Raw genomic sequence first — 27,249 nt, 5'->3', positions numbered from 1 at the left:
ATCCCCCAAATACTATTAACTCATGTCTCTTCTGTAGATCGAGGCTTTCTCTCTTTGCTCGCTCCAACATGGATGTCGGAGTGACCCCGAGACGGCACAACCCCGTGGACAGCATCTGCCGCAAGCTGCAGACCATCCAGCGGCGAGATCAAGAGATTAACTCGCCCTTTCAGATCCCAAAATTCCAGTCCAGCAGCTACGACAGCCCTCACTCGGGTCTACGCTTCAACCTGGAGGCCATCCTGAAGAAACGTGCCGTCCGAACTGATGGAGACTCTGACCACGATTCCTCTGTGAGCATGCTGACCCCTACAGCTTCCCCAGGACCGGGGTCTACCGCCAACACCCCTCGTGCTCCCATCACACCTGGCAATGCCACCTATACCATCACCAGCACGCTGGGCACGATAGGGGAGAGGAGAAATATGGGAACGTACAGCCGGCCGTTGCGGCGGAACTGCTCCACCCCGGCAGCCCAGGCTGGGGACAATTACTTTAACTTTACCCCACGGTACTCAACACAAACACTGCTGGAGGGGCCCGACACAGAGGTGAAGACCTCAAAGATCCCAGCTCCTGGCTTGTTCTCGTATAATCTGAACTTCTCCTCAGATATTTCTAGCATGGACGGTGAACTCGCCTACCCTGCCCTCGTGGTTAAGAGACTTTCACTGGGCGAGGGTAATGAATTGTCTCTTTTTGGTTATATATTTTTTTTAACTTTATAAATGTTTTGCTAAAACCTGTGTTTATTGTGTTTGGAACAGGGTCTCTGTTTCCCTCCGAGCCCAAGAAGGAGAGCATGGCTGAGGTCAGTCTGATTTGCGAGGAAGACCTGTTGGACACAATTTTTCAGGCCTGTGACATACAGTGCAGAGGTACATATGTACATCATGCTGTGTATTTGTGCATTTTAAAGACATAGTTCACCCAAAAATGAAAATTCTGCCATTTAATTACTTACTCATATGCTGTTCAAAACTTGTGAGACCTTTGTTCATCTTCGGACCACAAATTAAGATATTTTTGATGAAATACCAGAACTTTCTGACCCTGCATAGACGGTAACGCAACAACCACGTTCAAGGCCCAGAAAGGTAGTAAGGACCTTGTTAAAATGGTCCATGTGACATCAATGCTTCAACCGTACTTTTATAAAGCTACAAGAATACTTTTTGTGTGCAAAGAAAACAAAAATAACAACTTCATTCAACAATTTCTTCTCTTATGTGTCAGCATGCGTGTTTTTGTATGTTTAAGGTTTAAAAGACAAGCCATTTATTTATAGAATAATGTGCTGATAAAGCATTGACAAAGTCACACGTAGTCACATTTACCTTTGTTTGGCAAGTTTTTGGTAATTTCAATAGGATTCCACGTCCATTTGGGATCAGTCAGATTTCTAATGTTTTCTTTTATGTTCATCAAGGCTGCATTTACTTGATCAAAAATACAGAAAAGAAAACAGTAATATTGTGAAATATTATTATAGTTTAAAATAATTGTATTCTATTTTAATATATTTTAAAATAAAATGCATTCCTGTGATGCAAAGCTGAATATTACTCCAGTCTCCAGTGTCACATGATCTTTCAGAAATCATTAAAATATGCTGATTTACTACTTTTATTATCAGTGTTGAAAACAAAATACTTTTTGGAACCTGTGAATCTTTTTTTTTCAGGATTCTTTGACAAATAAAAAGTTAAAAAGAACAGCATTTATTCAAAATATAAATCTTTTCTAGCAATAAATAAATATTTGCTGTCACTTTTTATCAATTTAGCACATCTTTAGTAAATAAAAGTATTAATTTCTTAATATTTCTAGAATAAATATTTACTTGCCACAAACTTTTAAATGGTAGTTCATACTGTTACCTAAAATGTCTATTTTAAATATGCTTTTCTTTTTCATTTCATTTATTTATTAAAGAATTGTGAAAAAAAAAAAAAAAAAAGTAGCACAGGTTCCAACTAAACATTAAGCAGCAAAACTGTTTCCAACATTGATTATAAATTAGCATTTTAGTATGATTTCTGCAGGATCATGTGACACTGGAGTAATGATGCTTTGCCTCATAGGAATAAATTACATTTTAAAATATATTCACATAGAAAACATATTTTACATTGAATATTACATTTTTTTCTGAATTTTTGATAAAATAAATGCAACTTCTTTAAAAAAGCATTACAATTCTTACTGATCCTAAACTTTTGAACGGCAGTGTACCTATGCAGATTTTGCGACTGAGTTGACAAACAGAAAGCTTGGCTTCAAAGTGACTTCAATGTAAGCTGTTTCATATATTGCTGTACTATTGACAGTTGACCTTTTCACCCCGTGAAACTTCACTAATATGATTGCACCTTTAAGACCAGGAATATGTGTTAAAATCAGCCATTTTCTGATATCTTACAGCTTCTAACTGCTTCCTCCCTTCAAATCCACAGGTTCCTCAACAGGTTGTGAAGCTGACTAATATACTTGTGTTTTTGTTTGGTTAAACTAAAGTAACCTCTAAGAGCATCTGAGAACATTGACTCATTCTGACCCAGCAGCAGAGATGCTTCTTAGCATTCAAACCTAGAGGCAAACACCGTCTGATATGTCCTCAATGAAGCCCTGCTCTCTCCTTATGATGTATTTGACCTGATGTGCTTTCTGTGGTGACCAGACTGCTAAACTAACAGGAGACAAAAGCTGCTTTCATTTACAGCCATTATTTTTGAAGGCAACGGCAACTTAGATGAATGCAAGATGTTTTTTCACGCATCTTAAAAGAGATGATAGCGGCAGACTTAAAAAAAAAAAAAAAAAAAAAAATAATATATATATATATATATAATAATGTGTATACAGATTCGATATGCTCAGACACGGTCATGGTGACTCAGAACAAGTAGGTGTTACTTCGCAAACTTTCTGTTTGAGTTTCTTGTTGGGATGACATCTGACGAAACCCAGGTCCTCTGTGATTGTAGCCACTGTAACCATAGTAACACAGAGACCTCTGTTGCAGGTAAAGTTTATGTATCGCACATCGTGGACTTCTTGAGACACACCACTTGCCGCAGTTCAGAGGACAGCGGCCTTGAGGAACTCTGCAATATGCTGGACCCGGAGCATAAGGACATCTCCATAGACCTGGACACGTACCATGCCATCATGAAGGAGTGGATCGATGACTGCCGCAACCAGGGGTATGAAGATATGCGTGCCCCACACTTCAAAACACTGATTGCCATTGATGTACTTTAATAAAGCCATTTTTAGTTTGAGAAATAGTGCACAGGACAAAAATAAACTGAGGAAATCTGCTGATTATTTACTTCTTGATCATTTTGCTAAAGGCTATGGTCAGTTGACAGGAAGCATCTGTTTTTACAATCAACTCTGCTGTAGACACATTGCAGATTTTCATCAGTCTGCTATCAATCAACAATCAGTTTTAATCACAAGGCCTTTTTTCCCAGCATTTTCCTCCATGACCTTTTTTTTTTCTTTTCTTTTTTTTTTTTTTTTTTTAATAAAAACCCGACTCAGATTTTCCATTTTTATTTAGAAAGGACTCAAAGAATGACACCCAGCAGGAATCATTCAAACTACTGGACAGTTTATCAGGTGAGATCTTCTCAGGAGTATGTCAAAATGGTTAAAAGCTCAATGTTTTTCATGCGTAGTATTTTCTTTGATGTTGTTATAATTTTGTATCAATCACCTATTGCTTCCTTTAGCAAGAAGATCTGCTCTACTAAATATGACCTCGGGTAGTCTTGAAGCATTCGGAGGGGAAGCCTCCAGAGCTGACTTGTAAGTTTAGGAGTGTGAGTTGTATGCTTGTGACAGTTAAAGAGTTAACAGTAGTGCACATGTGATTTGTGAGACTATCAACCGAATCTATCAAGCAAAACTTTGGACACAGTTGACAGAGTTTTTTTCTTATGATCTTAAATCCTTTTGATCTAAAGGTTTTCGCTTGGAAGCTTTTGAAAAATGAATTATTTCTGCCATTTATACAGAAAAAAATGGATATGTATACAAGAAAGTTGCAATCAATATACTACTGCTGTAAATATGAATACATTTTTGGTCATTACATAATTCCCATTTCAGATGCATTTATTTAGTGTGTGTATGTGTTTGTACAGGGAGACATCAGATCTGGTCTTCTGTGTGGCAGATCTGCAGCTAAATAACCAAAAGCTACAGGAGGAGGTTCGTAAACTGAAGCAGGCGGTGGAAAACATGGAAGACACCAACCAGAAACTCATCGAGGAGAATGAAGAGCTCAAAACACAAGCTAAAATGTACAGACTTCATATATTGCTTTCTGTCTCACCTGTCTTCTTTCTTAACCGCTGAAGATGCAAATCCTTAGTTTAATCATCATTGATTCTCGTGTACATCACATTGAGACTTTCCTCGTCACTGCTTTCCCTGCAGGGGGCAGCAGTTATTACAGAAGGAGAAGATGCTAAAAGAGGAAGTCGAGGAGATGAAGCAGAGCCTGACATCTTCAGAAGAAAGTCGAGCTCAGGCCTCAGCTCAAAGAAAGCAGATGGTGAGGTTCAAACCTCATTGAAGGCTGTTTTGATGTTAATAAGCCACAATATGAGACCCATAGGTCTCATAAAGTGATGCAAACAGATAACGTCCAGTATGTTCGTAATGAGATGGATAGTAATATTACATAAACCAAGGATATGCAAACATCCAGAGTAAACAATCTGGGTAACGGATGAACACCACGGTCACACTGGTGTTTATTGGCCACATATTGACATTGACGTATATATTATTAGAACAAACATGAGCACTTTTATAACCTTTCTTTGTGGTTTCGTACAGGAACGGGAAAACCAGAGTCTTGTATCTAAAATTGCTGCTCTACAAGAGGAGGTATGGCTCTATGCATTTACACATCTATCCACCTAAGTGTCAGACATGTTTAGTGAATGGTTCTAATTTTTTTCATTTTTGTCCTCCTTCCTTCACATTTCTCCTTCATCATGTACTAAGAACATGAAAGTCACACTGGAGGCAGAAGAGCTTCAGAAAAAGATCAATGACCTCTGTGACCTGAATGCTGACCTTCAGGTAGGCCTTAATTTAGTTTGTTTACTTCTGGTCTTTTATTAAAAAATAGCTCTGTCATTGGTGAATGTTTTCTTGCACACTCAGGTCCAAGTTCATTCATTTGATGCCATTCTGGCTGACAAGGAGTCAAAAATTCTGGAGGTCAGTCCATTTTGCGTATTACAAAGACAATGATTTGATATGAAAACTTTACCAGACAAATAAATTCAAGTTGTTTATAAAACTTTACAGAAGAATTTAGCTTTTCTTTAATTGTTACTAACATCTTTCAGTGTTGTCTATATTCATGTGGTATGTTTATACAATCTGCAATCATGTCAAATGATATGTCCAGTATCATAACAGATCTGCCCTCTTTCTTCAGAAAAATAAACAGATCGATGAGCTGAAGGTGGCAATTGTGGAGTATTCCTCAGTTACAGAGGTTTTCTTTTTCTTTGTCTTTGTCTCTAACATTAGTGATCTGTCATTTATACCACAACACTGTTTAATGTTCCTTTTCTAAAACTGCTTGGCTATTAAACAGTTAGTTCACTCCAGAATGAAAATGTCCTGATAAATTACTGACCCCCATGTCATTTAAGATGTCTTTCTTTTCTTTTTTTTTTTTTTTTAGTTGAATAGAAGATAAGGTTTTTGAGGAAAACATTCTAGGATTTCTCCCTATATTGGACTTCAATAGGGGTTAATGAGTTGAAGGTCCAAATTGGAGTTTCACTGCAGCTTTAAAGGGCTCTATACGATCCCAGCTGAAGAATAAGGGTCTTATCTAGTGAAACAATAGGTTAAAAAAGAAAAGAAAGAAATTACCAATTTTATATTTTTTAACCATAAATGTTCGTCTTGCACTAGCTCGGCATCCATGACTTCACACATCACGCAATCATGTTGGAAAGGTCACGTGTGATGTAGGCGGAAGCACCGACCCGTTTTTTACGAAGCAAACATGCAAAGACTAAGTCAAATACTCTCGAAGTTGGAGGATAAAATGTGACCCTGGACCACAAAACCAGTCCAAAACTGAGATTTATACATCACATGAAAGCTCAATAAATAAGCTTTTTATTGATGTATGGTTTGTTAGGATAGGACAATATTTGACTGAGATACATCTATTTGAAATCAGAAATCTGAGGATGCAAAAAAATAAAAAAGACTGAGAAAATCCCCTTTAAAGTTGCCCAATTAGGTTCTTAACAATGCATATTACAAATCAAAAATTAAATTTTGATATGTTTACAGTAGGAATTTTACAAAAAATCTTCATGGAACATGAACTTTACTTAATTTCTTAATGATTTTTGGCATAAAAGAAAAATCTAAAATTTTGACCCATGCAATGTATTTTTGGTACAAATATACCCCAGCGACTTAAGACTGGTTTTGTGGTCCAGGGTCACAAATTAGTTTTTAGCTCTAGCCTACCTTTTTGAACTGGAGTACACAGATGAAAAACTAGCTATGCATGACCTTTCCATCATGATTACATAATGTGTGAAGTCGTAGAAGTGCAAAACAAGCATTCGTGGTTAAAAAGTATATAATTTTTTTGTAATAAAATGACAGATCGTTTTGCTAGATAAAACCCTTATTCCTCAGCTGGGATTGTTTAGAGCTCTTTGAAGCTGAAATTTGGACCTTTAACCTGTTGATCCCCATTGATATCCGCAACATGGAGGAAAAACCCTGGAATGTTTTTCTAAAAAAAAAAACGTAATTTCTTTTCAGCTTAAGAAAGAAAGATTTTGTTCTCTTTAGTATAGTTCTAGGGTGACCTCATTTTATTTAGATATCATATTGCCATGTCTGTAAGTTTCACAGAGCTATACAGCCTACTACAAAGAACTCAACAGTAAGGATTTATCTTTTGCCAGACCAGTATCAATGATTTCACAAAAAGACATTCACTTTTTATTTTATAACAATATATTTGTATATTTTCTAGAAACATTTATATTTTTCATTAAACCATTATTGATTTGTTTGTAGTTGATGCTACCAAGACTACCACAAGTTATTTTTGCAGTTTACTTACTAAATAGATGACTATTTGTGTGTCATAAGCCAAATTTGCAACCGCAATTTAAAATCCGTTTGAGAAAACAAAACCAAATGTTTAAGTTTGCAAGGCTTAAAAATCAAAGTGTGCTAAAACTTTCAGTGTCAAAATGGCACTTCCTAAAAAGCAAAATAATTTACTCCAGAGTGCTGAATTATTGTCTGTTGTCTTCATTTTGCTTGCTTTAGCTGTTGAGAGCAGACAAGAACAAACTGGAGAGTCAAATGCAGATGATGCAGCCTGATATGACAATGTAGGTAGTCTTATTCTGATGCACAAACATCAGACATTGCTTCACATGTTCTTTTAACTGTGTATGTTTGTGTTTGCAGCCCAGGTCTCTCTCTCTCTGTGGCCTACAGACTAAATCAGATGAGTTCAGGCTCTCTTCAGACAGAACTGGCACTGGCACAGAATCCCCTGGAGGTTTGCAGTGTGTTTTGTGTGTGTTTGTAGTTCCCTTGTCTTTGTCCCATCCATGATTTGGAGTGTCTCTTTCTCTTCACTCCCACCAACACTCATGTGCTGTTCTCCGTCCGCCCACTCTCTCTCTCCCACTCCAAAGCCATAGAGTGCACTCAGTAATCCACACCCTCTCTGTGCTTTACACCAAACTTTAGGCATTACAGTGAGTCCGACTACATGAGGGAGATTCCATTATTGTAGCTGGTGATGGCTACATACTAAAAAAGTAGTACCTAGTAATGAGTTGGACCTGCTTTTGCCTTTTGAAACTGCCTTAATTTCTGTATTGACATGACAGCATCACGCAGTTGCCGCAGACTTGTCGGCTGCACATCCATGATGTAAATCTAGTCTTACACCACATATCAAAGGTGCTCTATTGGATTGAGATCTGGTGACTTTGGAGGCCTTTTGAGTATAGTGAATTCATTATCATGTGAAACTAGTTTGAGATGATATCCTGCTGGAAATTACAAGATAGGTACACTGTGGTCATAAAGGAATGGACATGGTCAGCAACAATACTCAGCCAGGCTGTGGCATTTAAATAATGCTTAATTGGTACTAAAGGGCACAAACTGTGCCAAGAAAATATCTCCCACACCATTACACCACTTGCAACTTGAGCTGTTTGATACATAGCATAATGGATCCATGCTTTCATATTGTTTACGCCAAACTCTGTCCCTACAATTTAAATGTTGCAGCAGAAATTGACTCATTTCAATCTATTGTCCTCATGTACCCTCAATTTCCTGTTTTTTTTGGTGAGACAGGAGTGGCACCTGGTGCAATCTTATGCTGCTATAGCCCACCAGCTTCAAGGTTTGACGTCAGTTGTAACAAGTGGTTGTTTGAGTTACTGTTGCTTTTCTATCAGCTCGAACCAGTCTGGCATTTTCTTCTAACCTCCGGCATCAAAAAGACATTTTCGCCCACAGAACTGCTGCTCACTGGATATTTTCTCTGACCATTCTCTGTAAACCCTAGAGATGTTTGTGCAGAAACATTCCAGTAGATCAACAGTTTTAGAAATGCTTAGATCAGCCTGTCTTGCACCAACAATCATGACACATTCAAAGTCACTTAAATACTCGTCTTCCCCGTTTTGATGCTCGTTGTGAACTTCAGCAGATCGTCTTGAACATGTCTACATGTGTGAATGCATTGAGTTGCTGCCATGTGATGGGTTGAGTTAGAAATTTGCGTCACCAAGCAGTTGAACAGGTGTACATAATAGTGTTCATATGTATATTTATACGTTTGTGTGTGTTTTGTCTAATTATATGTTGTGTTTTAGGGTTTGGAACATCTGTCCTCCTCTGTTTGTTTTGCATCTTCTCTGGATGAGACTCTAGATCGTGAGGTTCTTCTGCTCCTCCAAGGGCCGACTCCAGAGCAGCTGTCTCTGGAGTTCAAAACTCTGATCAACAGACTGGTAACCAACTAACCAGCCATCACACTCACAATTTTTAGGCAAACTTCATCTATACAGACATTTTTAGACATCTGAATGCTGGCTTCAATCATGCTGGTCCAAAATGATTTAGAGTGTTCACAGTGTGTCAAATATGAATTGTTCCAGAAAAGGGAGTTTAAGGAAGATGGCACAACCTGTCTCACAGCATTCAGAGGCCTTACAGAGAACAGTGAAGCTCAGGAGGTCAACACTGACCTCAAGATACAGGTAAGAGGATTTCTTAAATTCAAATTGGGAAGTATTAATCAAGCTATGGACATTTTGGCACATGTGTAAGTAAGTAAGAGTGGTCACATTATATGGAGATACACATGGGCATTTAAAAATTATATAAGAACTCCTCTCCCCTTATCTGAACTTTTATCTACCACATTGCATAACTGCCTGGCTGGACATGGTCATTCTTATTGTGTGTATTCAGTGGACCGCATCAGTATGTGAGGTCCTCCCCAGTGGTCAACTTAACAGGCCAATATTTATCTCAGTCAGGGGGCAGTGTGTCGGGTCAGAGTAACTCTGTGACTCTCCTTAAGATGGACTTTTTGCTTATTGCATTCAGTAAGACTTCGCTGGTATTAATGACTTGCTTTTATTCAGTCACTGAGCCTCATTGTTTATCTTGTGAACTCCTGCAGGGCCTGGAGGTGCAGCTCGAGCAGAGGAGGAGTGACTGGACCCGCAGTCTTGAGCAGTTGGACCAGTACACCGACTCTTTGGAGAGGGAGCTTCTAAAGATGGCTAGCAACATGCGACGTTCTCGTACCGAGATCCTGCACCTGTCTGTCAAGTGAGTGGACTCATATGGTAGCACAGATGTTATTGTATGATATGTGTTTTTTTTTAATGACAGTTTACTAAAATAACATTTTTATTTCCCCATGTTCCAGTCACATATACCTTTGTGTTATGAATTTTCACTGGTGAAATCCACTTATATAGGAATATACGTATTCATCATGTGAGATTTTGAAACCGGTTTAGTTTGGTTTAGCAAAATGCGGCAATGACTAACATAAAGCAGCTAGGTGGTTCATTATGGAAGCCCATTTCCATCACTGAATAAAACATTTAAAGGTAATTGCAACTTATGTCAAAATTCTGACTTTTTTTCTTTCAATTGTGAGTACAAACTAGCAAATGACGTTTTTTTTTCTTGTAATTATGAGATTTACAAGAAGTTATAAAGTCAGAATTATGAGATATAAACTTGCAATTCTGAGAAATGAAGTCAGTATTGCGAGAATAAACTCACAATTATGACTTTTTTTTTTCAATTGCGAGTTTAGTTCTCGCAATTGTGACTTTTCTTAGAATTTCAGTTAAGTCAGTTTCTTAGAATTTATATTTCACAATTCTGACTTAACTCTGAGAACATATCAGTCTTTTTTCCCTCTCAAAATTGGACTTTATAACAACTTTTGCAATTGCGAGAAATAAAGTCAGAATTGCAAGGAAAAAGATACAAACTTGCAATTGCTATGACAAAGTCTGAATTGCGAGTTTTTAAACCCGAAAACGGTCTTCCATAGTTCATACATCACTACCAGTGTTGGGGAGTAACTAGTTACATGTAACGGAATTACGTAATTTAATTACAAAATAAATGTAATTGTAATTAGTTACAGTTACTGAGAAAACATGTGTAATTAAATTACAGTTACTTCTGAAAAATGCCAGAGATTACAAAGGGGATTACATTTGAATTTTTTCACACACTCACCCCCACTTACAGATTTAATTGACTTCTTTCATAAATTGCATTGAATGCTCTAAAATTAGACACCAATGTTTCAGGAGTTTAGGACACAGAATAGGACACATGCTTATTGTTTTTTTTTTTTTCCTATTTGGGTTTATAAATATACTTTATTTTTTTAAGATTGTTTTTTTCCAAGGCATTGTTAGATGCTCGTGTTTCCTGTCATAACTATGCAAACATTTAATTTCAAACCCAGTATCACAGCTATTAAACTATTTCTCATGATGTTATTTATGTTATGATCTTGTTATGACGGATCACGGTGACCCTAGTTTGATTCCCGTCTTGAGGTCCTTTGCCGATCCCGCTCCCCTCTCCCCTCCCAGCTCTTTCCTGTCATCTCTCTACTGTCCTATCACAATAAAAGGCATAAAAAGACCCCCCCAAAAGAGAAAAAAAAAAAAAAATGTGGAATGCTTGATTCTGATTGGTCAGTCACGACATTCAGGGCAATTTAAATCAGTGCTATATGCTTGATCATTTTTCTTGGGGAAGCTTTGTGTTTGGTTAGCAAATAAATTATTAAAGTTTAATTTAATATTATGTGGACAATTTCTTAATTCTGTCATTCTGGTATCGTGGACTCACTCTATTGTTTCATACAAATGAAGCTGCTGCCATTTTTTTTGTACACTGTAATGGATTATAAGATAACTTACAAACTAGTACTACTTCCTTAATTATTTATGTGGTGAAATGTTGTGTAAGAAAACTGGTAAGACTGCACCCCTTTTAAAGCAGTGGAAGGATTATAAGGCAAGGCCTTACCAATTTAGTCCATGTCTGTGTGAATGTCTTTAGAAGCTTTTATCAAGGGGCTTTTCCGGTTGATCCCCTCAAGCTGTTTTTGGTTCACTGAAGAGGTGTCTCTAATCTGACATAACAGGGTTTTCAAGGATACAGTACTGGATAAAAGGGAAAGGCTGTTGAGAGAAGCCAGGAAAGTTAAGGCTTGCACTGTCCAGTGGTGTTCTAAGATTGGGGTGAAAAAGCAATGGGACATTGCTTGGGCCTGCGGATTGGGTAAAGCTTTTGCTTTGTGGCATTTCTGAAGAGTTCTGACATCTGCTAAGGACGTATGGAGATTGTCTGTTAGAGTGTATTTTCTGTGTAACAGGAGAATCTTTAGGTACCTCACTAATAGGTTTTGATTGAAGTTGTGATCCGATTGTTGATGTATTTCAAATTTTCTTGTGTAATGCTTTTCAATAACCAGAATATTTATAATTCTTAATAATATAAATATTAAATATTATTAATAATGTTCTTTTTGAAGTTTTGTGAATTCAGTGGATTTGTCTAATTTTTTTAGGGTACAAGAGCAGGAGAATCAGAAACAGCAACTGCGAGAGGAGCTTGACCGACTAAAGATTCCGCTGGACAACAGAGAGGCCAGTAGCCAAACGCCAGATCACCTACAGCAGGTACTGAACCTCACCGAACACTTTATTTCACTGCCTGCACATGCTTTAGCATATGTGGGTTTTAAAACTCATGACAGATTTAGATTCAGCTCTGGGCAAAACAGAAATAAAGATTTTTGTGAGCTTCTGCAGATCACAGATGGATACTTTAACAGTCTCATTACAAGATGCTGAGAGCTGTGTGTGTAGGAGGCAAGAGTGGTTTGTGAGCCAGTTTGAAACTTGACTTCATCTTGAACTCATCTCAGGGGATTAGACGGCGTTGACCGATTACCCCACAATGTTCTTGTGTTTGGATCTTGGCTCACGTCTTAGTTTAATTCACTTTTATTATTTTCCAAATTCATTTATTTATTATTTATATTACTTTGTTGTTCCAAAATCTCTGAAAGCTTTTCAAGATATTTAAGTAAGATCTAGAAGTCAGCTGGGGAAGCCCATATACTTTTAATATGTGACTTTGGACCACAAAACCAGTCATAATTAGCATGGGTATATTTGTAGCAATAGCCAACAATACATTGAATGGGTCAATTAATATTAATAAAAAAAATCCTAATTATTTCATGGCAGAGTAAAGATCATGTTCCAATAAATTATTTTGTAAATATCCTATTGTAAATATATCAAAACTTAATTCTTGATTTGTAATATTTTCTAAGAACTTTATTTTTTTTTGCACCCTCAGATTCCAGATAGATATTCTAACAAACCATACATCAGTAGCAAATTTATTTATAAGCTTTCAGATGATAAATCTCAATAAAAAAATTACCTTTATGACTGGTTTTGTGGTCCAGGGTCACAAATAGCTTTTGTGTGTGATTTCTGTACCTTCAGGTTGTGGAAGAGCTGGATGGTCCCTCTCTTGAATGGGATGAGGAGTATGTGTTGTCAGAGTCTCCACCTTTACAAGAGCTCGGGCCTGACCAGGAGATGCTTCAGGAGCTCTGTTGTGAAGAAGAGGAACTACAGGCCCTGAAACAAGTGGAAGAGGAGGAGGTGGAACACACAGAGGCTGTGAGGGACCTCACAGAAAGGACTGAAGGAGAAGGTGAAGCAACACAGGATTCTGGAGTAGAGACCGAGGAGCTACAGAGAGGCTCCACTCTCTCTCAGACGCCTCTACAAGACTACACCACTGACGGAGAATCACAGGGTGAGAAATGAATTGATTAGTAAGGGTTATATTTCTGCAGTTCAAATTCCAAACAAGATTCTAAATAACTTTTAAAGTTAGTACCTGAAATTGCAAGATGGATTAAAATGAACTTGAACTGGTGTAAATGGTCACATGTAAAGGACAAGCGGTTTGTGTCAGTTTCCTCAGGCCGTATAATCCTTCCTTAACCTCTAGCAGCATAGGGCAGGCAGCCATCCCTGAAGCTTAAACACAAGCTGGTAAAGCAGGATCACTCTAGCTCCAGACCTTTTTTGGCTTTCCTTTCACCATTGTTCTGCCATCTTTTGGTAGTATGTGAAGTAAACCTTTATCCTCTGTCCCCCATCCTTGACCGCATGACTGCCGAATAACACCAGGGGCTTATCACTTCATAAGCCTCATTGTCTGATCATAACAACTGGACATGACACTGAGGAATTGTTTGGTTGTTAACACTTGGGCTTAGCTATTTAGGCTTTGTTTTACAATGAACATTGTTTATGGGATGCACAGTGTATTGGTACCATATTGGTCAGTGACTGATATTAAGTTTTTAACATTTTATTTTTCTGATTAACATTTAAAACAATTGATTTTTATTTCTTTAATGTTTTATTTTTTTATGACCCTGGACCACAAAAACTGTCTTAAGTAGGACAGGTATTATATATTTGTAGCAATAGCCAAAAATACATTGTAGATTTATTTTTTTATTTTTTTTATGCCAAAAATCATTAGGATATTAAGTAAAGATTCCATGTTCCATGAAGATATTTTATAAATTTCCTCCCGTGAATATATTGAAACTTAAAGGATAACTATTGCCAAAATGCAACCTGGAAACGAGACAAACATATATCTAAAAGCATAATTGATGATTTCCGTGATTTCGTTTTGTGGTCAGTGGCCAGTGAATGGGAGTACTAGGGGCATAAATTTGAGCGCATCAAAATCTATATTTTTACAACACTAAGAAGGCTCGACACACCATGAAACTTTGCTCGAAGTATCGACTGGGTCTCTACACATGAACTCGAGCATTGAGAACATTGTTTGTGTACACAGTTTACTGAAAAGAGAGGTTTTGAACAACTCACTTTCACTGTTTGGGTTTCCGCTCGCGGCCGTCTTGCCAGTCAAGAGGTGTCGATCTCCGAATGCGAATGATTAGACTCCATAGGAGGAAATATTAGGCTTATGTGAGGCTCTTTTTACAACTAGAAGGTTAATATTGTTTTTCACTTGCGACAAAACATCGAATTAGCCGTGCATTTATATGGAAATATGCTTTAGGAGCTATCCATCCTCGCACTCAGAGATCGACACCTCTTGACCGGCAAGACGGCCGCGAGCCGAAACTCAAACAGTGAAAGTGAGTTGTTCAAAAACTTTCTTTTTAGTAAACTCTTTGTACACAATGTTCTCAATGCTCGAGTTCATGTGTAGAGACCCAGGCGATACTTCGAGCAAAGTTTCATGGTGTGTCGAGCCTTTTTAGTGTTTGATTTTGATGCGCTCAAAGTTATGCCCCAAGAACTCCCGTTCACCGGCCATTGACCACAAAACGAAATCACAGTCAATCTCAAAAACGGCTCGTTTGTCAAAATTATGCTTTTAGATATAAGTTTGTCTCGTTTACAGTAAAAAAAAAAAACAGCCCAGGTTGCATTTTGGCAATAGTATACTTTGGATTAGAATATTGGATTAGAAAAATGCATTGCAAAGAACTTATTGGGACAACTTTAAAGGTGATTTTTTTTTTTTTTTTTTTTTTTTTTTTTTTTTTTCAATATTTAGATTTTTAAATAGTCAAATAGTTGTATCTCCAAATATTGTCCTATCCTAACAAACCATACATCAATAGAAATCTTATTTATTCAGCTTTCAGATTATGTATAAATCTCAATTTCCAAAAAAATGACGCTTATGACTTTTGTGGTCTAGGGTCACATTTATTTAAAATAATATATAATTTTAATATTGGTTCAACCTTAAAAGTGAATTCCTTTCTTGTGCTCACTGAATATACTGCTTTGCTAGGAATTATGTCACATTATGTAAGTAAACTGGTTTATAAATGCCATTTCTTTTTTTTTCACTCTCTTTTTCAGGAACTCTGTTTGTGGGTGAGGGAGGAATGCAGAAACCTTGCACATCTCTAAAGGTGTTTTTCAGTTTCTCTCATCTTCGTAATACCTCTCAACCAACAAATCAATTAATAATTGTGTAAATGTTATTCCTATGGTCTATCTTATGATGCAGTGATGCAAAAGCAACTGATTTATGCACACTGATAAATTGAAGTTCAAAATATTTCATAACCTTTTTAATGTGACTTACTGCCAGGTTGATAGTTTTACTAGGGAATGCTACTGAATGCTAGCGGGAAACTGGATGATCCTTAGAACTAGTGTACAGTGCACACACAAACACACATTGAGAGTGTATTGCACATCACACCTGAAAAAAACTTGGCCACAATTTGCATTGCAAATGTCTGAAGTGTGCATTCGCGGCCGATTGTCATTTAAAAAATGGCAAAATGTCGTTTTTTTGGGGAGCTGTTTTATTTCTGGTAGAGTAGAGGATTGGTTTTCACTGGCCTTTTTGAATATTTTCCTGGTCACTGCAGGAGGAAGACAGACTCCCAGAATGCACTGGGCCTGAGGACGCCCACGAGCAGGCTGCTCCTCTGCCTCACACCCACAGTCAGTGTGCTGGTAAAAGCTTGTCCTCTCACTGTCCTTCTCTGCTTAATCATTTTAATAACGCTGTACTAGACTGAAGTACATGTCATTTGTCATTTAAATAAAATGATTTTTATAACACAAAATGTGCTTTTTTTTTTTTTTTTTTACAATACCCCACTCTCCAGATTATACGTCTTTGAGCTCTGAGATGTCCCATGAACAGGTGACTTCAGTCAAAGACCTTATTTCATCTACTGAACCTTCCTCCCTTATGACTTCCAAAATGGTATCTCCCTCCACGGGCCAGCCTCAAGTTGGTGATTCCATTACAGAAAGGTAAAGTTTCCATATATAAGCATTTGCTTGTGGATTTTCTCTGCCTCACTGATATAAAGTGCAAGTTAATGATTCACCAAAAAGAAATTATGGTCTGCTTTCGTTCGAAATGCCTACCACACACCCAAAGATCACATTTGCTAGTCAAATGTGTGACATCTCTTCCTGTGTTGGGCTGTTTTGTGTAGACATATTAAGGAGTTATTACTACTGACAGATCATTGCTTTGCATGCTTACCATGCACCTGTGTGGCCAGGCTCGCACAGACACCATATCCATGCTCTGCTGGAGCACACAAACCATCACTTACTGAGAGCAGCTGCATCCTACAAGATCAGGAAAAACAAAATTAAAGTATAGTGACAACTATACAATATAGTGACAACTTTAACTTTCCTCTCTGGTCAGGACGCAGCAGCCCACTGCCACAAACGGAGGATCTGTGGGAGAGAGTGCGACCGCCACAACCGTCATGAGTGACTCGCAGGTCAGTTTAAGGAAGCTGAGGAAACCAAGGGGAAGCTTGTTGCGTTTGTAGCGCGGCTTGCCATTTCTTCCTCTTCCTCTTTTGTGTTTCTGTTTCTTTCTAGTTTTGCCCTTCTCTCTTCTCATGTTACTTTGCAAAAAACTTCCTGTTCGGTGGTCCTGTGTAGTAAAAGAGTAGCTAATTTTCTGTTGTGCCGTGAAGGGGAGCCTGCAGTTTGCCGATTTAGAGAGTTCTGGATGGCGGTAAGCAGGAACGGTCGCTCGTGAGAGGACGTGCCTCTACCCTCTTATCGATGTGATGTGCCTAGGCTTTTGCTGTTGTTTAGAATTGTTTTGTGTGAGCTGCTTTGCAAATTTTATATAAGCACCTGACATCTGACAGCCTGGTTTCGTAAGTGGAATTTGCCCGTTTGTTTTGAATCAGATATAGTCTATTTTATTAATCGGCAAAGCCAAGCTTTGGCACATGCACTGTGCTAATTGCCCCATTGTTGACACTCGTCAATGTTGTTAACGTATAATGATAAGATGGGAGATATTCAGGTGAGCTTGGAGTGCAACCAAAATAAACTGCACTTCATCTGAGGGCTTTTCTGCGCTTCAATTCATAGAGAGTGGGCAGTGTTAGACCTCTATTAAAATAGTATGTAGCATATTACTAGACATCGGTGTAGGTACAGGATAAATAAGCTGTCCTATAGCATGTATTGTGTTTTTTTTTTTTAAAGAAATGCTTTGTATTCAGTTTTAGCCTGAATGGAAAAAAGCTAGTTTACACTGTCATTCAAAAGTTTAGAGTCAGTAAGATGCTTTTATTAAAAAAATAATAAGAATTTATTCAGCCAGGATGTGTTCAATTGTTAGTAAAATAAAAAGTAAAAGTGACAGTTAATGCCTCTTGCAACTTTCTGTTTCAAATAAATGTTTATTCATCAAAGATATTAATATTAAATATTAAGAAGCACAACTGTTTTCAACAGTAATCGTAATAAGAAGAAATATGTCTTGAGCACCAAATTAGCATATTAGAATTTGGGGCTGTTACAATTCCTCGATTCAATTTGATTTGAGTACTCTATTATAAAAAAAAATCCTTGATTGCATTTTGCCCATGTCGAGTAACTGTTAAAATACAGGAAGTGGTGCATTCCATGGACAAATGCAATGCATGTTTAATTTATGAACTCTGTAAATGCTGCTCCACACAAACAGTTAACATTTAATTATATATCTCCACACAATTATATGTGTGGAGCACCTCAAACTCTATCTCTGCATATTAATGTGAGACTGCATTCCCAGATTAATCTTACAGTAAACTCAATGTATACAATTTCATCATATTTATAAGGTAAATATTTATAAACCTTAGCCAACAGAGGGGAATACATAGTTTCATGTTTTGTAAGTTTCCTACCGTAAATATATCCAAACTTATTTTTTGATTAGTAATATGCATTGCTAAGAACTTAATTTGGACAAATTTAAAGGTTTTTTTTTTTTTTTCTCAGATTCCAGGTTTTCAAATAGTTGTATGTCCAAATATTGTCCTATCCTAACAAACCATACATCAGTGGAAAGCTTATTTATTAGGCTTTTCAGATGTATACATCTCAGTTTTAAAAATGTACCCTTATGACTGGTTTTGTGGTCCAGGGTCACATATTCAAGAAATTACACTGACTTTAGCATTTCAAAGAAATGGGCAAATATTAAAGATTAAGTGGGCATTTGAATTAACTGTTGTTAAGTCAACATTAAACAAGGATAGGTTGCGCTGTAAAGTATATAAAAGCAATTGTCAAGCCATTGGTGTCATTTGATATAATGCATAATGTATGTGACTGCTATTGTTAAACACATTATGTATTTTCAAAGTTTTGTCCATTAAAACCGCATGGTTAATTGCTTTTGATGCTTTATTTGAACCGGTTATTATTATATATGCATTTTAAATGATTTTAAAGGCTGTTGCTTGCTTGGGTCTATTTTTATTTCCATAAAAAAAATAATAGTTGTCAGAATAATCGACCGATTACTCTATTACTAAAATAAATGTTAGAATTTCTGAAGGATCATGTGACACTGAAGACTGGAGTAATGGCTGCTGAAAAGTCAGCTTTGTAATCACAGGAATATATCAGAAAAAATAGCCTGTTTTAAACTGTTTCACTTTTCTTTTTTTTCTTTTTTTTGGTAAGTGTTAAAAGGGACTTTTTTTTAACATGAAATCTTAACTGGTTTATTAACAGGTTTTGTATTGGACATCAAGTGCAATAAATGTTGCGATCTGCCTAATTTGGCTAGCTTCAACCAAACGACAGATTGGGCACTTAGCCTTTGACGTCAACAGAAAATATGGGAAGCTTTTCATGAGCCCATTTATTACGCTATCCTAACTTTGCAAAGTGCAGCTAACCAATTATTCATGCATTTGTTTCTTCCCTGGTGACTGTGACTCAATTGGAACAGACCTGCAACCATTTTTGCTGGTTGTTTAATTGTTATTTTCCTTGTGTTTTTTTAACTTCATGATAAAATATGCTGCTCAGGCTGTGTGTGTTTTTTTTTTCATCAGTATGTTTGGAATAAGTATAGCACTTTTTCACTCCCACTTCAATGAACTCTGCCAGTACAAGTGCTCTCCCCCTCCAGCCCTCCCCCTCTCTTTCTGTCACTCCCTCTCTCTCTTCCTGTCTTTACCATCCTCTCTCTCTCCCTCTGCCAGCTGTAGAGCTCTCACACACATTATGTAAGTATCTAGCACTTCTCTCTCTGTAAAGCAGAGCGTAGCTCTTACATTTCATCTGCTATGTCATGGGACAGGTATGGAAATGCATGCATGTGATGCTTATTTGCATATGATGGTAATTTACACAAATGTATATGCGTTGCTGTTCTGAGTGTGTCACTGGGTCATAATGCCATTCTGTTGTCACCTACAGAAACTGAGCGAGGGACAGCTTTCTAAAGTGTCTGCAAAATCAGACAAGTGAGTATTTTTCTTCTTTGTGCAATTGATTTATGCAGGGGCTGCTGAACTGAGTGTGTTAGTGTTATAATGTGTATCATATTTAATGTTAATTATTTGTTTAGGACTCCCTTGTTGCCAGTAGCAGAGGAAGAGGAGGCCATGCCAGAGGCGCTGGAGGTGATGTCAACTGGGGTTAAGTCACCAGGTAGGAGGAAATACTGTACACCTGAGGATGTTCCCTGTTGACCTTTGAAATAGGGATGTCGAATGTACTGCTTCAGATGACTGCTTTTGTAACAATCAAATACACTTCTAGATTTGCCTATCTCTCTTTTTATGTTAAAATGAATCTGAACAATACTGATAAACAAAAGGAGCTGTTATTCATTTATTTGTTTTACATCATTTATATTGTATACATCAACCTTGCTCTCACCTTCTCTGCTTGGCATTAGATTTTGGAACAGAGCTGCCTTCTAAACGCCCCTTCTTTCTTTATTTTCCTTTTCAGACAAAGACAAGTCAGACAGCAATACGACAGTGGTCACATCTGATTCAAACTCCGCAGCCTCGGGTGACTCATTGAAGGATCCTGCTGAAAAGGCGAAGGACATGACCTTTGACCCCACTGTCAGCGAGGGTAATTTTCCAACAGTCCCTGGTGCACAAGGCTCCAAAAAAGATCCTCTGACTCTGAGGAGCAAACTCAAGAAGGTAAAAGCCACTCTGGTCTGATTAGAATGTATGAACTAATGAAAACTAATGATTGTGTTTCTATGAATGAGCGTTCATAACATGTTGTCTGATGCCTATTGTAATGTGCTTATGTTGACATGCATATGTTGCACAGTTAAAATTAAGTGGTCTTTTTTACAGGAAATGAGCAGTATGGAAGCCATCGAGGAGCAAAAAGCACAGGAGGATGGCGAGCCTTCAGTGGCCACAGAAAAAGGTGGATAAACAGTCTCTCTCTCCTTGTCTGCTTTTTTTTTCTTCATGTTGTTCTACTTGTGTTTTCTCAGTGTCAGTCTCCTCTTTCTCCCTCCCTCAGGTGACACATCTGTCATCTCTGAAAATGCCAGTGATTCCACCAAAGATGAGAAGAACAGGTTATAATGCTTTGTTTACTGAATTTATATCCATAAATTTTAATCTGATTCAAGCATACTTTCATATGACTCACTTGACATATTCATGTTTCCGTTAATCTGAATTGTGCATTTCATCTGCAGCCTCTCACCAAGTGATAAAGAGATAGAGGTGAGATGATGACGTTTTATACAGACCTGAATTCTGATCTAGTGAATGAGCTGAAATATTTACAAATGTACTGTGTATCTGTTTACTCAGTGATGTTTCTAGAGTGTTTAACATGTGCTCTCCTGCCAGGCGGAGTTCCACCGGCTTTCTCTGGGCTTCAAATGTGACATGTTTACCCTGGAGAAGAGGCTACGGCTGGAGGAACGCTCACGGGACCTGGCTGAGGAGAATGTCCGGAAGGAAGTGAGCAGTTGTAAAGGTTTACTGCAGGTCTGTCATTTTGTGCACTTTCTGTTGGGATAAAATCAGAAGATATGTGACCCTGGACCACAAAACCAGTGATGTATGGTTTGTTATGATAGGATAATATTTGCCCGGGATACAACTATTTGAAATATTTCTGTAATCTGAGGGTGCTAAAAATCTAAATATTGAGAAAATTACCTTTTAAAGTTGTCCAAATGAAGTTCTTAGCAATGTATATTATCATTTTTAATATATTTTTTTATATTTATTATTTATTATAACAGTATTTACAGTAGGACATTAACACAATATCCTTATGGAACATGATTTTTACTTTATATCCTAATGATTTTTGTCATAAAAGAAAAATCAATAATTTTGACCCATGCTACTTAAGACTGGTTTTGTAGTCCAGGGTCACATATATGTGTATGTTGTCAATGCAACAAGTGGTCCGTTGCTCAAAAAAAAAAAATTGATCTGAATTCCTCCTGAACAAGTAGCTTAAATTTAACACTGTGTTTTGTTATATAGGCCTTGGTTCCAAGGTGTGAGGAAGATAACCAGTCCATGGAGATCATACATCGTCTACAGAAAAACCTGGAAGTCCTCATCCAATCCATGACTAGAGTGTCCAGCCGTTCAGAGATGCTTGGGGCCATTCATCAGGTTTGCGTGTTTACTCGAGCCCTTCAGAGTGCTGAAATGGCCCACTAAAGCCAAAGTTAACAAAGATGCCTGCTTGTTTACATCTCAAATTCCTTGCATGTGTAGGAGACCAGAGTGGGTAAAACGGTGGAGGTGATGATTCAGCATGTGGAGAACTTGAGGAGGATGTACACCAAGGAGCACGCAGAGCTGTTGGAGCTTAGGGAGAACCTTACACCAAATGATAGGTCCTTTGGGTCACACACTGAGAGGGGTAAGTTGATATCTATGCTCATTAAACAAAAGTGGCAATGCCAGTCTTTCTTTTGTCTATCACATGTGTTCTCTTTTGTGATTTGCAGATGAGTTTAGAAACAAGAAGCAGTCAACCGCACACATTTTCAAAGTGAGTTAAAGCACAAAACACCACTTCAGGATTGTGAGTTCAGTTTGCTGAGGTAATTTTTACTCATTTTTATGTGTTCTGTCCTTAGACCACTAGCCGACGCATTAGTATAGCTACCATTCCCCGCAGCAGTGGAGGACAAACCCATTTTGAAATGGTGAGGAGTCCAGTTTCTTCTTACAGAGATGCTTTTAGTAAAAAAGAAGTGGAATTTATGAACAAACTGTGGTTTGTAATTCACAGCCCAAAGATATGGCAGAAAGTGAGGTAGAGAGACTCTCCCGCCGATCACCATGGTAAGTGTGCTAATTCTGTTTTGAGATTGCATGGTCCACAAAACACAACCAAAGCCCTAGTGTGACCCAAAACTTATCAGAACAAGATTTATTCACTTGGCTTGGCTTAAACACTTATCAGTAGGTTCTCTGGAAGCGCTGTGCTTTATTAGAGTTGCATGCCAGTTGTTTATATAATACTATGTGCACGTCTTTGCACGAGAAAAAAAAAAAAAGATGTCATGGTTGTGTCTCGACCGCTTTTCAGGAACATGGCAGCCAAGAGGCCACCACTAAAGCGCTTCATTAGCTCTGGTACTTGGGCTGACATTGACGAGCCCACTCTGATGAATAGGTAAGGCCACGCGTGAAGATTTGTTGTGTACCTTTCGTCTTTAGAGCCAGAATCATAAAGCGCATGTGCCATCGAACCGTCTTGTCATGCAAAGCCACAGTAGAGGCCTAGAGCCAAGATGGTGGACACTCAGTGAAGTGTGAACTTTGCACAGGTATGGACATGACACAGACTCTCACTCAGAGGAGGAGCGAAAAGAGGAACCAGAGGAAAGAAGGACTAGCCTAACAGAATTAGGCATCAAAATCACCTCCTTCATAATGCCAACTAAGACGTTAGTGTGCCTGCCGCCTCCATTATTCTCTGCAACAGCATTCAGGCATTATCTACTACAAATCGAGGGGTTTCTGTCAATAATGTCAACTACCTTTTGCTCCTGCAGCTAAGCTAAGAAAATCTAATTTTAGATATGTTGTATTTGGATGTGGATACCCACAAAGTTCATCAGCTTTGCTTTCTCTTCAGTGGAAAAATGAAACCAGTGTCGACACACTGCATGTCTTCTGCTTGGGTTTCCAGCAAATAAGCTAGGCAGCCCTTCTGTGGTTTTAGAGAGAAGACAATGTTCTTAAATCTATTTTTCCCACATTTGTGGACAGTTTGGGCATTTGAAAATGTACTCTGATCCCACAGTTGTGTGCTGTGCTGATGCTTTCCTCGGTATTTTCTTGAACAGGACAAGTGGTAGACCGATAAATATAGAGGAGGATGGAGAAGGGAAACTATTCAAAAGTTTGGAGTCAAGATTGATTTATATATTTTTATTCAGAAAGATTGCATTAAACTAAGCAAAATTATCAGTAAAACGTCATATATATATACACTGCCCTCCAAAAGTTTGGAAACACCCCGGCAAAGTGTGGTTTTGGATGATATCAGCATAGTGTGAATCATCTTTGGGCAATCTTTCAGGAGGCTTGAAGTAGTATATCAAGTCAATGTTTGAATAAACTGACAGCTCGGATGCCCAGGATATTTTGATGAATCTAAAATTTAAGTTTTTTCTATGTATAAACTGTTTATGTAATAAAATATGATTTCGTAGTTTGTGTTGTCCCTTATCAGTGCAAAATTATTAATATTAATTCATGCCAATATTGTCCAAAACCCCACTTTTCTAGGAACTTTTGGAGGGCAGTGTATATATACTGTATATGTTCTTTTGAGCTTTATATTTGAAGAATACTGAGAATATTTTCAAGGTTTCCATAAAAATATCAAGCAGCACAACTGTAATATTGATGATAATGAAAACGCTTAAAAAAAAGGCCTATCTTAGTATTTTTGTCTTGTTTCTAGACAAAATATCTAAACATTTATTTAGTCTTGTGAATTTTTAATAGAATTTTTCTTAAAACAAGTAAAATTATCTGCCAGTGGGAATTAGGAATTTATTCCTAAAACAAGATTATTTTTATTTTTCAAGATTGTTTTCCTTTCCCAGGAAACAAGACTAAATATCTTGTCTTTTTGCTTCTCTGGTAAATGCTTCTTGGTTTAAGAATTGTTAGTAATTTTGTCTTGTTTCTAGTCAAAATATCTAAGTAAGATCAGCCTTTTTTTGCAGTAAAATGCATCTTGGGCATCAAATCAGCATATTAGAATTTTGTGACACCGAAAACTTAAAATTCTGCTCATTTTAAAATGAATTAAAATAGAAAATTGTTATTTTAAGTTGTAATAATATTTTACAATAATACTATGTTTACTGCATTTTATATATATCAAACAAATGTAGCCATAGAGAGCATAATGGTGTGCACACACCAAAAGTGAATTGAATTATTTGTGTGAGTAGATTACATGCAGTACACGGTTGATGCAAAATCTATAGTGAGTAACAAAATGTGAATATTCACTTCGCTTTTGGGGTATAAAAAAAGTCTCCAAGCTTTTGAAAAGTGTGTGTATAATGTAAAAAATGAAAGGTAATGAAATGGTTGGAATGACTGCTTTTGTTAATCAGCCAATCAGTTATTGGCAGACCTCAAAACGGTCAAGTATTGGCCAACTACTCTGTCTGAACAATATATATATATCAGTCTATCACAGAACCCCTGTTTGTCTTGAAACACTGAAATGTTCCTGTTTGTTTTGTTTATCATGTACTTTGTCAAGTATCGCTTTCAGCAACAGTTGTCATTTTTCACATTCCTCTGAATGTTCCATGTTTTCTCTTCAGGTCGCCTCAGCCGTCTTACCTATTCAGACTGATTTTTTTTTTTTTTTTTTATCATTTGTCTTTTTATGACCTGCTATTCTCTTATGAAAATGTGGCCCATAACATACTTTACACAAGTATGTGTATGTCAGTGCTTCAGTCTATGAAAACTTGATTTTGTTTTATTGATTGCTAAAGAATGCACATTAAATATTTACAGTGAAACCACACTGTTGCATTTACCTGCTTGTACAGAGTATGTTTCTGGGCTAAGTGTGGAAGCCTGTTTCTGCCATTAAAAAAAAAAAGGGAATTGTGACTTTTTATCTCATAATTCTGACTTTTTTCTCCGAATTGAAAATTGCATGTTATAAAGTCAGAATTGTAAGATATAAGAAATATTTTAAGAAATAAAGTCAGAATTTACAAAATGTAAACTTGCAGTTGCGAGATATGAAGTCACAACAGTATTGCGTGACAAACTCAGAATTGCAAGAAATAAAGTCAGTATTGCAAGGTAAAATTTGCAATTCTGACTTTTTTTCTAATTGTAAGATTTAAACTCACAATTGCAATTATAAAATCCAGTTTTGAGGGTTACAATTGCAAGATATAAACTCACAATTCTGAAGAAAGAGTCACAGTTTTAAGATATAAACTGAATTCTGGAAAACAAAGTCTTGCAATTCTGACTTTATAACATGCAATTGCGAGTTTATATCTAAATTCTAAGAAAAAGTCAGAATTGTTAGTTTTGTATTGAGCTATACTGAGGAAAAAAAAGTCAATTGCGAGATGTAAACTCAGGAGGGAATAAAAAAAAGTTGCAAATACACTTTTTTTTTTTTCCATGGCAAACAAGCTTCTATGGCTAAGAATATATAAAGTGTTCATCTGCAGCTCACTACAATAACATGAACATTTTACTTGCTCCTTCCTGATTTAGCATAAGAAAGCACTGTATGCTGAAAGTATGCTGTTGTACTTCCCTCTTTAAAAGTTTCTTTCATTCTCCATCCCAGTCCAAGCCCCAGCCCAACGGATAACACTCCACCCAATCTGATGGAGGGGAGGCCTGCAGTGTCCAGAGGCACCAGGGGGATTTGGATTTGGGTGGCCTTGCTTGTAGTTCTAGCTGTTCTACTGGCCCTGTTGGCGAGCCTGATGTTACAGCCTGCAGTAGATGCAGCACCTGTGGGCACCGGGGACTCCTGGATGACCATCCAGCAGCTTCTGTGGCCCTATACTGGGCTGAGGCACAACGGCCAGCCCCCTGTGTGACACCAGGGGGCCGACAAGGCTGCAGTGGCCGGTTCTAACATTCAGAAAAGAAAAAAAACTAAGCTGTGATGCAACACTGCTGCCTGTCCTTCTAACAGAACACTTTGTGACCATTTCTTACTGAAGGTAAAAAGAAATGTGGGCGTCTCGAGAGAGATGTGCTGAAAACTGCAGACTGCTTGGATGCTGTGTACACAAATAGATGTCGTGTTGGCCCACGAATATGATAAGCACTTTTATGAGACACTCAGTGCCAGCCAATCACACGGTGGAGATTTGGATTGGAGCGAGATGAGCAGTCTGCAACAATGTGAATGTCAAATATCAAATATCGTTTGCTCAAAAAGGCTGCCTTTTTTAAACATTTTGAAATTGATCAGTGTATTTTTATGGGCAGTTTGAAAGAGTATTGAAATGAGATTTTTAAAAAAATATTTTTTCCTTTTTGTTAACTTATTGTTTTACAGTTTTATGCAGTAGTAGTTTTTTCGATATTATTGTTATAAACACATGGTTTTTATCCTCATGAAGCTGTTGGTTTGGTGTTCATTGTAAAATGTTCATATACTTTTGTATGTTCCAAAGAGGGGGGAGAGAAACTTTGCACAATAAAAGAAACTGATCTAACTAATCTCACTATTTACTGTGCAAAACAAGCTTAATAGATCTCAAAGCTTC

At 37.4% G+C, this 27,249-nt stretch overlaps 1 protein-coding gene across 3 annotated transcripts; it reads left to right on the top strand.

Moving 5' to 3' along the window:
* The first annotated feature begins 52 nt into the window (after nt 1–52).
* lrmp (lymphoid-restricted membrane protein) lies at nt 53–27,188 on the top strand. Of its 3 annotated transcripts, XM_073838791.1 has the most exons (37): nt 53–681; nt 768–878; nt 3,026–3,206; nt 3,569–3,627; nt 3,741–3,816; nt 4,155–4,313; nt 4,450–4,567; nt 4,855–4,905; nt 5,026–5,103; nt 5,188–5,244; nt 5,468–5,527; nt 7,351–7,415; nt 7,495–7,588; nt 8,928–9,065; nt 9,213–9,314; nt 9,743–9,894; nt 12,179–12,290; nt 13,131–13,449; nt 15,564–15,616; nt 16,085–16,172; nt 16,328–16,478; nt 16,888–16,966; nt 19,911–19,957; nt 20,062–20,144; nt 20,451–20,653; nt 20,816–20,891; nt 20,991–21,048; nt 21,172–21,199; nt 21,329–21,469; nt 21,980–22,114; nt 22,220–22,367; nt 22,456–22,499; nt 22,588–22,656; nt 22,743–22,795; nt 23,043–23,129; nt 23,284–23,403; nt 26,313–27,188. In XM_073838791.1, the coding sequence occupies exons 1-37, from the start codon at nt 69–71 to the stop codon at nt 26,569–26,571; spliced, it is 4,467 nt and encodes a 1,488-aa protein (XP_073694892.1). In that variant the 5' UTR covers nt 53–68; the 3' UTR covers nt 26,572–27,188. The 3 variants fall into 3 exon arrangements, with proteins under 3 accessions (XP_073694892.1, XP_073694893.1, XP_073694894.1); XM_073838792.1 differs by lacking the exon at nt 23,284–23,403; XM_073838793.1 differs by lacking the exons at nt 23,043–23,129; nt 23,284–23,403.
* The last annotated feature ends 61 nt before the right edge of the window (nt 27,189–27,249 follow it).

Source organism: Garra rufa, chromosome 4, assembly GCF_049309525.1.
Source record: "Garra rufa chromosome 4, GarRuf1.0, whole genome shotgun sequence".
NCBI lineage: Eukaryota > Metazoa > Chordata > Actinopteri > Cypriniformes > Cyprinidae > Garra > Garra rufa.
This window is presented reverse-complemented; position numbering and strand designations above follow the sequence as displayed.

Bases quoted from the DNA above. Each gene is read 5' to 3' on its own strand.
- lrmp (XM_073838791.1), top strand. From the start codon at position 69: ATGGATGTCGGAGTGACCCCGAGACGGCACAACCCCGTGGACAGCATC. The intron at 3,207-3,568 runs GTATGAAGATAT...ATTTTTATTTAG, and splicing joins GATGACTGCCGCAACCAGGG to AAAGGACTCAAAGAATGACA. The intron at 20,892-20,990 runs GTGGATAAACAG...TCCCTCCCTCAG, and splicing joins TTCAGTGGCCACAGAAAAAG to GTGACACATCTGTCATCTCT.